Genomic DNA, 12,556 nt, shown 5'->3' on the forward strand with positions numbered 1-12,556 from the left:
ACAGAGCTTGACTCAAATACAGCACTGAGGCACTGATAATGGCAGCACAAGAGCAGGCACTAAGCACCAGAGCCATAGAGGCAGGCATCTGACACACCAGGCAGGACCCAAGGTGCATGTAGAGAGGCTTCTGAGGCAGTCCAACACGCTTGCAGGAACAGCGTACACTGAGCGGCACAACCTATTTGCTGGCATTGTGTATAAGAACATTGGCACAGATTCCACAGAAGGTTTTAGAGAACAGCAGGGCTAAAATCCTGTGGGACTTCCAAATCAGACAGACAAGCACGTACTGGCCAATCAACCCGACATCGTGGTGGTAGACAAGGTCCCAGTGGTCATAGAAGCACTAGGGGCTGCGACTCCTATACTGGGAGAGCAGTTCTGACAGATTTCAGGAGGACATCAGGACACTCTGTCCAGAAGAGTGCAGTGCTAAGACACTGCGCAGAACCCTCAAACTCCCAGGCCTCTGGTAGAGGACCCTTGGAAGGAAGGCACGTACCACCGGTATGGAGTGGTTCAAACTATATCTGTGTGATGGAATGCATAAACCCTTCACCCAAAGCACCAAGCTTCCAAACAAGGCCAGGGAGTCAGGTCTTTAAATTCTGTCTCTAGTGCACAGGCAGGAGCTGCACATGTGGATCATGGAGGCTAATACCTTCTGTTTTCAACCTGAGGGAGAGGCCAGTCTGAGAAGTCTCCAGGTTGGTATTAGATACTTTATGGATTACCAATAGAACACTTATGGAAGAGCATTGCATGCCAGTGTGTGAAAATAATGGTTTATCTTTTATTTGCTGTTTATTAACAAACTGAGCCCCTGCTGTTAAGAGGTATATGCTGTGTATATTCGGCAGCAGAGTAAAATAAAACAGACTTTATTTTGAACCTTGTGTGAGACGAACCCTGAAGAGGCACACGCTACCACAATCAGGTACGTAATTATTTTGTTCGTTTGTCTCTTAAGAGAATCTGACTTGGTTCCTCAGGCTTCAATATGTGCATCTTAGTTTCACAAAAACATTACAAAGCTCTTGAATACACACAGTAAAATACAGCAACCTTTGTGGAATATTACATTTTAATTGTGCAAATTATGCTACAATACACAAATATCGAAATTTCGAACACACCAACAGGTGTATGGTGACATATGCATTGGGAACCTCTTGCTGCTCCTATGTGCCAAAGTTGTTACAGTAATATTTGACTCAGTTCTAAAAGTTAACACTTAATTTTTTAGACGATATTCAATATGAAAAACTGATATTAACCCCTTAAGGACAATAGGGGTTTTTACTCGTAGTATATTGTGGGACAATGGCTATTTTAACATTTTTCGGTGTTCCTGTTTAGCTGTGATTTTCTTCTTTCTCATATCGTGCTCCCACACATATTATATATTGTTTTTTTCAGGACAAACAGGGCTTTCTTTAGATACCATTAATTTTATCATATCATCTAATTTACTATAAAAAAAATGATAAAATATGGGGATTTTTTGTTAAAAAATTACTTTTTCTCACTTTTTAAACAAAAAACTTTTACTCATCTGCAAAAACGAATGAAAAAACCTGCTAAATAGATTCTACTATTTGTCCTGAGTTTAGAAATACCCAATGTTTTTATGTTTTTTTGCTTTTTTCTGCATGTTATGGGGCAATAAGTACAGGTAGCGTTTTGCTATTTCAAAACCTTTTTTTCCAAATCTGGTAATTCTTCCCCCCATGTGCCATTTCGGGTATCTTTGAAGCCGGCCAATGCAATTTACCCCATCAAGTCATATATTTTTAAAAACTAGACACCCCAAGGTATTTCACATGCTGGTAATTTAACCCTTTCCATGCACTAATTTTACCACCAGCCTTTGTGAAACTTTATGGTAGTAATTTTTTTTGTATTTTTTTCACACACGTTGTACTTCAGGTATAAATTTATCGCTCCTGGTATATGTCCCTGTCAAACAACACCCCAATATGTGTTCAGTAACATCTCCTGAGCGCAGTGATACCCCACATGCATGGGTTTGTTGGGTTATTTGGGAGGTAAAAGGCCGCCTTTGTGAGGTGTGTATTTTTTGGCCATTTAGACATCTGATCCTACTGCCCCCATGTCCCATATTTGGGACACCTTTGAACCCGGCCAATTCAATTTACCCCATCAACTCAAATATTTTTTAATACTAGACACCCTATGGGCATTTGTAATGCCAATATTTTAACTCTTTCCATGCTGGAATTTTTATAAAGATAAAGAATTTTAGGACTTGCTTATTAATTTTTTTTTTTTTTTTTTGGTGACAGTGGAGATTTTTATATGTTACCATATTTTTATTTTTTTTAAAAAAAAAAATTTAAAATTTTTTTTAATTTTTTTTACTAATCATTCATTAGTGAGCTGGGCTCCATTGACCTTGCATGGTTGGATGCAGTACCTGCATTCAACCTGCAGGGGGAGCTCGAGAGTTCACAAGAGGGTCTGGATAGACCCTCTATGAACTAATTTCTATTGTTGATGCCATTCTGTGAATGACGGCAACGTCATTCACAGGATGGCACTTGTGGTTGCTCTTCGGAGCAATCACAAGGCGATCGGGGTAGGGGGGTAGTGTTGCTGGCATGCCTCGATATCGAGGCATGTCAGTAACACCATTTATGCTTAGGAAGCGATTCAGATCGCTTCCTAAGCTGTTTTAGCCGGGCGCCGCCGCGATCTTTCATGATCGGTGCGGCGGCGGCCATTTTTCTTCCGGGGAGGGCTGCCGAGGGCTGCCCTCCCCGGATCCACGGTCAGCCTCACTTGGGAGGCTTCCGTGGATGCTGCAAAGCCGCCGATCGCGGCGAAAACGCCGCGATCGCGGCGATGCAGCTATTTAACGGCAGCCCGTACATGTACGGGCATTGTCGTTAACCCGTTGCACGGCAACCCCGTACATGTACGGGGATTGTCGTTAAGGGGTTAAAGTGGATGTCCCTAGTCCTGTTCTGTCCTCTGCAACTCCATACACCGTCTCATCTTTCCAATCATCCATTGTGGTACAGTAAATGGCTTTAGTTCATCCAGTTTCAGTTCCATAGACTCTCTAGAAAGCAAAAAACAACATTTCCCGTTTAAACATTTTTATTGATAGGTACACCATTTTAAAATGTACTTTAACAATGAAAAATAGACATTTAAAAAATAAAAAATTTTAAAAAGAGACGCAAGGGTAAAACAAAATAGTGGAATATGCTGTACTTCTGGACCAAAATTACAAAAACAAAAAATGAAATGAATAGAACAAAAGGGGAGAGGAATCAAATCAGAAGCGTGCAAAAGGATAAGCACTATGTATGCTACCTGTAGTCCTCACTGGCTGCCAGCTCCAAGATATCTTGCTCCAGAAGCAGATAAGCCTGTATTGGCAGAGGTGATTCAAGATTAGCCACATGTATCTATAACAATGGGATGTTAAACTAAACATTTCCAACCTGAGGCCCACCGTTAAATGACAAAATATTAGAAGTGATTTTGTACGCTCACTATCTACTACGACTTCTGATTAAAAATAGTTCATAACGCGAGAAAAAAAAATCTGAAAACAAATACACAGTATATTACAAAAATTAAAGTCATTTTAAATGGAATTGTGGATTATGACTCAATTCCTATAGGCATGGCCTTAAAATTAACTGTATATGGTATTTGTGCTGTAAGGCCCTGCTTTAGTGGCATCTGTTACCTTGTAGATACTCAACTGAGATTATTCAGAATGAATTACACAGATGTACTTTGGGGCAAGTATCACAGAACTGGGATTCTAAGCCTAACTTTAGAATTTATTGAAGGGTAATATGAGATAATACAAAAGGCGACTACAGACTGTAAACAGAAACAATGCAAGACTGAAAGCCAAACTATACTGTAATGCTCTGTTCAGTTTCAGCTACTGCATTGGAGAAATCAAACTGTGAATATTGTATTAATGCACATCCTCGACTACAGACAAAATGACGGCCTAAGTACGCTTTCCTGAAATCTGGGACAATGGATGGTAAACGTAGCACTGTACCAGTCTGTCCTGTTCTAAACATTTGTTATAGCCAAGGTTTCCTGCAAGAACGTTGTACTATTGTGCTATAAAGCTTGTAAGGGATCTCCACCCAAACTCAAAGTTGGTACACATTTCATGTTTTTTTTACAAAGAATAAAACAAATAAAGAATACATAAAATAATAATAAATGTAAAAAAAACCAACTCCTTTTAAAACAATTGCTCACCATCTTTCCACCTGTGGCTTTCATGTGCTGCTGTTCTGTAAGCCATTGCTTGTCTTGGGGATCAGCAGCATACTGCAAAATGAAGAAATAGAAGATACAATTTACAGAAGATATAGATACACAACTCGTAAATTGTGGGAATAAACAGAAGGCTATAGTCCCATGGTCTGCTGTGATTTTAATATTTTGGGCCACTAAGCGAAGTCTTTTTACATGTTTACTTACATTTCCAAATGTAGTCATTTACACCTTGACTGTATCCTTTTTGCATTCATAATTATGGCCTATCTACAGAGCACCTTTGGCTAATGTGAAGGACAGGAACATATAGTGTACGTTCATAACATCCTAGTAGGAGTGCATGGGAACATGTGCTCACCTACCTTAAACACATCGGGATGTTTGATGTAAATCCGGCCTCTAGTGCCTCCCATTCCCAGAGCCCTAAAGAAGAAAAACAAAAACAAACTATAAGTATGTGAAAGCATCAACAAGAGGTTTCTCGTGTGTCTATCCGGAAATGATAATCCGCACCGGGAGTATTGGGAATAGTAATTAGTAAACAGACTAGATTCAAGTGTCATTCCTGAAAAGGGGTTTACAATACATTCTAGTAAACAAAGCAGCCAGAGTTTTTTTGTTTTTCATTTAGATTTGCCCTTGCATAATAAATCAAATCTATCATTAAGTATTCATTTACTGGCAGCCTTAAAAATCGATTTTGGCAAGATATTGGAGAAATCAGATACCCCTCTCTGGCATGAAATCACTCACCAAGTTTTCAATGCACAATGGAAAGATTATTTTATGCTTTACATTCCAACACAGCCAAATATAATTCTACCTGGTCACCCTGGGTTTAATCCGACCTTAGTAAGCCCCTCTATGGGTTGCCTTTCCGGTTATTTTATGGGCTTTTTACAGACCTTTAATACCTACCCAATGCTCCATGTCTAACATGTTATCTTCTATGTCTGGTATGAATGAATGAATGATTGCATTTTTTTTTTGCTAAATCGATTTGATGTTGTAAATTGAATATGCCTTTGTATACTTATAGTTATGCTCATCTTTATATGTGGCTGTGTACATTTATTTGAACTGAAAATAAAGAATAATTTAAATGGTAACTTAATGTAGGAGCCATAAAAAAATAAAAGAATAGAGTAACAAAATGCCACATAATCATGGAGAATTGTATAGTTCAAATTCAGGTTTGATTATGGCACATTGTATCATGCTGCTACTGACTTGTTAGCTCGTGATCCCAACACAAACGTGCTCCTGTCGCTCAATCTGTCCGGATCCCACTGCAGAAAAGGAAAAGAAAAAGAAAAAAAAAAAGAAGAATATGGCATCACATCCTTTCTAAATCCAGCTAATCACAGCTCCATTCATGCGCCCAACATGCTCATTCACAGATTTTATACAGCTGCAAAAAGTAGTGTCATTTCCTATCCTACCTTTGGCCCTTCACGTCTAACGGGTTCATTAGCTTTGAGTTTCAATCTGTAGATAAAAGAAAAATATTACTGGCCACAGAAACAACAAACAACCACCTGAAAAGGGCAGCCAGTAGTATCACAAGCATAAAAAAATGATTTTGATCTTAAAAGCTAAACAATTCCAAGGTAAATTGAAAAGGAACAGTAAGTTAAATTTTTCTTCTTCTCTCCAACTAAATACCAGTGATGTATTTACAGCAAATCACTTATTTATCACAGTTCCTTGCCCAATTCTCATTCACTAGGGTAACTGGTACCTTGGAGTTTGGCCTCGTAGGCATATTATTTTAGCGTCTAAAAGTTGTCAGACTAAGTTTGTGTTTATTACATTAAACTTCCACTTACGTTGAGTGTCCTACAGAAGCTCGTTCATTGCTCAAAGACTGTCCGGGGGGTCGTCCCTTCCTCTGTAACAGATAAAGATGTAAGATATGGCATAAAGAAAAGAAGAAAGTCTTCTGAAGTCGTAGATCACCTTTTTAGGAACCGGGCTCCACCGTGTTGACACATCTTCCTCTGTATGCCTTGACCTCTAGAAGACAAAAATGTAGTCACAACTTGCTGGAGATAACCAAATCCCCACTGCCCCCCATACACCCCTCCCCCCCAACTCTTAGGTTGAAAAAACACCATATTTCTTTTGAGGCATTATTTTCTTTATCCTGATCCCTCGAGTTCACCTCTATTATGAACCCCGCACTCAAAATATACAGAAAGTCCTTCCCCGACTACAAATACCCACTAAGCACCATACCCATTGTTGTGCCTTTTCTTTTGAAAACTCCCTCTTCCATAGCAATAATAAAAGCCTTAATAACATTAAAAAACTATACATTTCTCACCTTCATAACAGGCACCTCTATGGCCGACCTGGACACAGACTTCTCATTTTCTGCAAACAGAACCTTGGCCTTGAGAAATGAATAGGACATTTGTTATAAATGGTGAATTTTCAAGCTGGTCAAAAGTGGTAAGTGGTGTCCCTCAGGGTTCTGTTCTGGGACCAATTTTATTCAACATATTTATAAATGACCTGGCAGTAGGCATTGAAAGTCATGTTTCTGTGTTTGCAGATGACACAAAACTAGGTAAAGTTATACAGGGCGAGCAGGATATTACTGTGCTGCAGAGGGATCTAGATAGACTGGGGGGACCGGGCACTCAAATGGCAGATGAAATTCAATGTAGATAAATGTAAAGTTATGCACTTCGGGGTAGCGAATGCACAAGCAACCTACACCCTAAACGGTAGTGAATTAGGGGTAATGACAAATGAGAAGGATTTGGGAATTGTTATAGACAACAAACTAGGCAACAATGTGCAGTGTCAGTCTGCGGTTGCTAAGGCCAGTAAGGTATTGTCGTGTATAAAAAGGGGCATCAAGTCGCGTAATAAAGATATAATTTTGCCTCTGTATAAATCAATGGTAAGGCCGCACCTTGAGTATGCTGTGCAATTTTGGGCACCTTTTCTAAAGAAGGATATCATAGCACTAGAAAGGGTGCAGAGGCGGGCTACAAAATTAATAAAAGGAATGGGGCACTATAGTTATGAAGAAAGGTTGACTAATTTAAATCTGTTTAGTTTAGAAAATCGTCGCCTCAGAGGGGATATGATAGCATTATATGAATGTATTCGGGGCCAATACAAACCATTGTGTGGAAATCTGTTCATAAACAGGGCTATGCATAGGACACTTGGTCATGCATTTAGACTGGAAGGAAGGAGATTTAGACTAAAGCAGAGGAAAGGGTTTTTTACAGTAAGGACAATAAGGATGTGGAATTCTCTGCCTGCAGAGGTAGTTTTATCAGGGAGTCTGTACAGACGTTTAAACTGCAACTGGATGGATACCTGGAAAAACATAATATTTTCTTCTAATCTTTAATTATGGGGAAACAGCTTATTGATCCAAGGAGAAATCTGACTGCCATTTTGGGGTCAAGAAGGATTTTTTTTCCCTGGTTAGTGCAAAATTGGAAAGAGCGAAGCCGGGGTTTTTTTGCCTTCTTTTGGATCAACAGCAACAAATTAACAGATATAGGAAAGGCTGAACTTGATGGACGCATGTATTTTTTCAGCCTATGTAACTATGTAACTATGTAACTATGTTAGCGTACAAAAAAGTAAGCGGAATTTACACGGCATTTCATCGGGTGCTCTACCTGTTCCAGGCAGCTGCGACATGTTTCGCGGATGAGTTGCTCTGGGTCTACCTGCTCTCCGATATTCTCCCTCACGTTCACAGCAGCTTTCTGAAAAAACTTAAAAAAAAAAAAAAAATATCATTTAGAACATACTGGAATTCAACTTATCTGGGACATTTTGGCTCACCGGGGAATATTCGCTGAAAGGAGAGATGACAGCAGAATTGGTTTATTATAGATTATACAGTGTGAAGAGCCAACCCAATAAAGCTTTGCCTACAACAGAAAGCTTGGCAGGAACCCACTGAATTAAGCATTATGCAGGGCTAGCTCATCCCTTCTTGCTAGTGTTGGCCCTTCATAGTTAGCAGGAGAACAACATACTACCATGCATTCAAGTGGCCCTATATAATGCATTATTCAGTGTGAAATTCCTCTGATTTAAGTATACATTGAATAATGCATTATATAGGGCCACTTGAATGCTTGGTAGTATGTTGTTCTTTATTTGGATTACTTTAAACGGCCAATCAGCACCATTTGCAGCCAAGTCGTTCTTCCCGCACAGTAAATTACTGCGTTAAAACATTTCAAGTAGTATATATACAGGTATCGCTAACCTCATATCTAATATTCAATAACATCAAAGATCAGGCACATAGCGTACTTCCTAAAGAGCTTTAAAACTTTGATACGCTATGAATAACTGCGTGAGCTAGATCTTTTTTTCATTTTATTATTATTATTTATTTGATTAGTGGATTAGATGCTAATTTACCCATCATATGCCGATGTCGGTGCTCACGGCAACGTATTCCCTTTGGCAAGCCTGGCATTTACACAGCGAGCCCACAGAAATAATCAGCAGAAGCTGCTCAACACAACTTTTAGCTTGTAAAACCTTTTACTAGTCGGCATCTTGGTGATTAAAACAAAGTCATTCTATTGTTTATCACAAGGCAATACTATAAAGGAGTCTCAGAGCTAGAACACATACAAAAAAGTAACACGCAGCTGTCTGAAAACAATACGTTATGTAAAAAAAGAAAAATAGAAAACTGCACAACATTTAATGTAATACTAGTAATAAAGACAAAAACCGGTGGGGTTCCCTTCGGCCTTTGTCGTGGCCGCCAATTAGCGCAAAACAGGGAAGTATGGAAACCTCTCACCTTCATATACTTGTTGAAGACATTCTGAATTTCCTCGTTTATGGTGGGCTGAAGGACAGCACGCAGGAGATCCATCGAGACTGCCGGGTCTGTGAAGCTTTAAAAGAAACACACAATAGCAATGGAGGCAGATAGGCAAGTGCTACACAGGCACACGGCGCCGCCACACAGGCACACGGCGCCGCCACACAGGCACACGGCGCCGCCACACAGGCACACAACGCCGCCACACAGGCACACAACGCCGCCACACAGGCACACAACGCCGCCACACAGGCACACAACGCCGCCACACAGGCACACAAAGCAGCCACACAGGCACACAACGCAGCCACACAGGCACACAACGCAGCCACACAGGCACACAACGCAGCCACACAGGCACACAACGCAGCCACACAGGCACACAACGCAGCCACACAGGCACACAACGCAGCCACACAGGCACACAACGCAGCCACACAGGCACACAACGCAGCCACACAGGCACACACCGCCGTCGCCCTCAGTGGATCTCCATTTTAATTATAGCAATGTTCTATGTGACAGTTTTGCCCCACTCCATAACCAGGGGCGGCCATAACGATCAACCAGCTGTAACAAATAGACGGCTTCCTTGTATATTCTTACCTGACAGACACATGAGAACGTCGCCCCCTCCGCTGCACCTGCCGGTGTTTGATCATAATATTCCATGGGTTCTGAGAAGCAGATTTAGGCTTTATAATCCCCCGATGTAAACATGTAGAAACATATGTAAATATCAACGTACAAAACCCGTCCACGACTCCCCCTCCTCCTTCGTTTATCTCTTAACTCACCGCCGATATTCGGTCCCCCGCGTCACCCTCTTCTTCGCCCCCGCTCTGGGTTTGCAGCTCGGTGTCTTTACCTGTCCCCATCTTCAACATTAGACATCACTCCCTAGAGAAGCGCTCTGACGTCATCGGGGCGCGCCACCCGCCTCAGTAACTATGGACACGGCAACAGGGTGAGAGGGGAAGCGAATGTCAGAACGGAGACTATTGCTGTAGCGTGGTACAAAAAGCAGATGGAACATGGTGAGGGCAAGTAAACGCCAGACAATAGTCGGCTAAGTCACCCGGGCCATAAGGCTATAGAAGGATATATTTTGTCAGGCAGGGGCTGGACTGGAGATTAAGCCAGCTCTGGAAATAGCTACACCGATGTCAATCTCTGTGCCATTGTTGTAGTTTAATAACCTTGCGTGTTTAGGATCAGCCCCTTCCCTATAAACCCCCTTCCACTATTTTGCCACTGAGACCCTCATCATTACCACAGCCTCTTTCTATAGGATGCGCATACTGGCCATGCTTTAACACAGTGATTCCATTCAAACTCATTGCCTATGCTTAGCCACACTAATGTAAACTCAGACAGAAACTAAAGCACACTGACAAGCATCACACACATCACTCTTAGCCAGACTAACACACTACCAAATGAAACACACCACTCACTCTATAGTATAGACCTGTTGTCTCTGTAAGTCAGTTTGTTGTTACATACTACTTGTTATGTCCTGTCTATTCATTGTACGGTGCTACGGAATTTGATAGCGCTATATAAAACAATAAATAATAATAATAATAATAATTGGAGGCAGTGTTAGATTTATATTGCTTGTTTGATTGTTTGTTCTTTGGATGAGAGTAGAGGCTTTTTTTTTTAAAACCCTTCCAAACAATCGGTGGTGATGTAGGGGATGTCAGATTGTAGTTTTGGAGACTTTCTGACCCCAACTAACTTCTGCAATTCTCTAGCTGTGATCCTTGGAGATATTTTGGCCGCTGAAAACCATCTTCTTCACAGTGACATTTTAGTCAATATAGACACACATCCTCTTCTAGGTTGATTCATAACATTTCCAGTTGGCTGGAACTTCTTAATTATTGCCCCGATGGTGTTAATGGGCATTTACAATGCTTTGGCTACTTTCTTATAGCCGCTTCCCATTTGGTGAAGCTCAACAACTTTTTTGCCGCGCATCACAGCTATATTTCGTCTTACCCATTGTGATAAATCACTAAAGGAATTTCGCCTATGTGTTACCTAATATTTATACCCCTGTGAAACAGGAAGTCATGGTTGAACAATTCCCTGTTCCTAGTCAACCAGTGGTACTAAAAAGTGTAAAATATCTATGGGATTATACTTCAAATATATTTTAGACATATGAGTTCATAGTGGTGCCAATAAGTGTGCCACACATATAACATTTTTTTATTTCTTTGCAATTCAATGCAATTGTTTGATATCCATGCCAGCAGAGTATTTTCGTGTATTTTTGTGTAATTGTGTGTGTGTGAGAGCATGGATGTGTAATTGTGTGTGTGTGCATGGATGTGTAATTGTGTGTGTGTTCATGGATGTGTAATTGTGTGTGTGTCTGCAAATGCATACCACATATGTATGGTGGTGTTGGTGGGAAGTCTGAGATATAATAATAACAAGGCAGAGCTAAATTATGCTAATGATGTGAGTTGGGTAGAGAGGGCGGGGCTTTGAAGGGCAGTGGGTGGTACATTTTAAAATTGCTCTGCAAAGTGGCTGGAATTTTTTTCAAATGTTGGCAACTACAGTGGCGGAACTACCGGGGTCGCGACTGCGACCGGGCCCTGGAGTTCTGGCACTCAAGGGGGCCCAAGTAGGGCCGGACTGGCCCACCGAGAAACTTCCGTAGATTCGGCCGGCAGAGCGGGAATTGAAGCCGCCTCCGGCGTCAGGGGCGGGCTGGGCAGGGGGACAATGTTTTTTTAATTTAATATGGCAAGCTGGTCCGACATATGGAACGTCACCCAAATATATGACTGAAGAAAAAGTTTCTTGGAACAATGTGAAACTAAAACCCACTGTTCTAAGTATAGTTTATGCGGTAATGAATATTAAAAGCATTTTTCATGTGTAACATCAATAACGGACAATTTTTATTCAGAACAGGTTTTATTTTAATAAGTTCCAAAGGTTTTATTTTCTGTTTTTTTTTTTCCACATATAGATTTTATATATAAAAACAAAAATTCACATGTTTCGATTTCAGTACATGGTATTTTATGATCTGTCAGGCAAAAAAAAGAGGTGTGTTTAAAAAAAATTATATGGAAAATACAAGATTTAAAGAGAAAGGGACACAAGGTGACTGAAGTTATCTGAAAAATATATCCTTGCACCTAGAAATGGGAAAATTCCAGAAAGAATAAATTGGGTTCACCAGGAATGTACTTCTTTCAGATAACAGGGAAAACGCCCCACTGACTGCACTGTAAGAATCCCTACAGATCATTCTGCTGCACAAAAAGCATCGCGTTCTTTTTAAATGAAAAAAAAAAAAACAGTTTGGTCCAGAAATTGTTGTGTATAAAAAAAAAAAAAAAATCAGCATAGCTTGATCCAAATGGGTGGAGATGATGTAGTTTCCCTTCACAGCACAGAAAACACTCTGCC

At 40.6% G+C, this 12,556-nt stretch overlaps 1 protein-coding gene across 1 annotated transcript; it reads right to left on the reverse strand.

The window, feature by feature from the left end:
• Window positions 1–2,972: 2,972 nt before the first annotated feature.
• Window positions 2,973–10,067, reverse strand: DNTTIP1 (deoxynucleotidyltransferase terminal interacting protein 1). The gene is made up of 13 exons (XM_053453354.1): window positions 9,913–10,067; window positions 9,722–9,792; window positions 9,092–9,188; window positions 7,938–8,036; window positions 6,614–6,682; window positions 6,247–6,303; window positions 6,117–6,178; window positions 5,730–5,775; window positions 5,518–5,576; window positions 4,650–4,710; window positions 4,267–4,338; window positions 3,346–3,401; window positions 2,973–3,088 (listed from the first exon to the last, which is right to left on the reverse strand). The coding sequence occupies exons 1-13, from the start codon at window positions 10,000–10,002 to the stop codon at window positions 2,980–2,982; spliced, it is 948 nt and encodes a 315-aa protein (XP_053309329.1). The 5' UTR covers window positions 10,003–10,067; the 3' UTR covers window positions 2,973–2,979.
• Window positions 10,068–12,556: the final 2,489 nt, after the last annotated feature.

This window comes from Spea bombifrons, chromosome 13 (assembly GCF_027358695.1).
Source record: "Spea bombifrons isolate aSpeBom1 chromosome 13, aSpeBom1.2.pri, whole genome shotgun sequence".
Lineage (NCBI taxonomy): Eukaryota > Metazoa > Chordata > Amphibia > Anura > Pelobatidae > Spea > Spea bombifrons.

What these genes read in the sequence shown, in the direction of transcription:
- DNTTIP1 (XM_053453354.1), bottom strand. Translation starts at nt 10,002, where the DNA reads ATGTTGAAGATGGGGACAGGTAAAGACACCGAGCTGCAAACCCAGAGC. An exon ending in TTAGACGTGAAGGGCCAAAG is followed by an intron (nt 5,577 to 5,729) that starts GTAGGATAGGAA and finishes CCTTTTCTGCAG; the next exon opens with TGGGATCCGGACAGATTGAG. An exon ending in AAGCCACAGGTGGAAAGATG is followed by an intron (nt 3,402 to 4,266) that starts GTGAGCAATTGT and finishes CTGCCAATACAG; the next exon opens with GCTTATCTGCTTCTGGAGCA.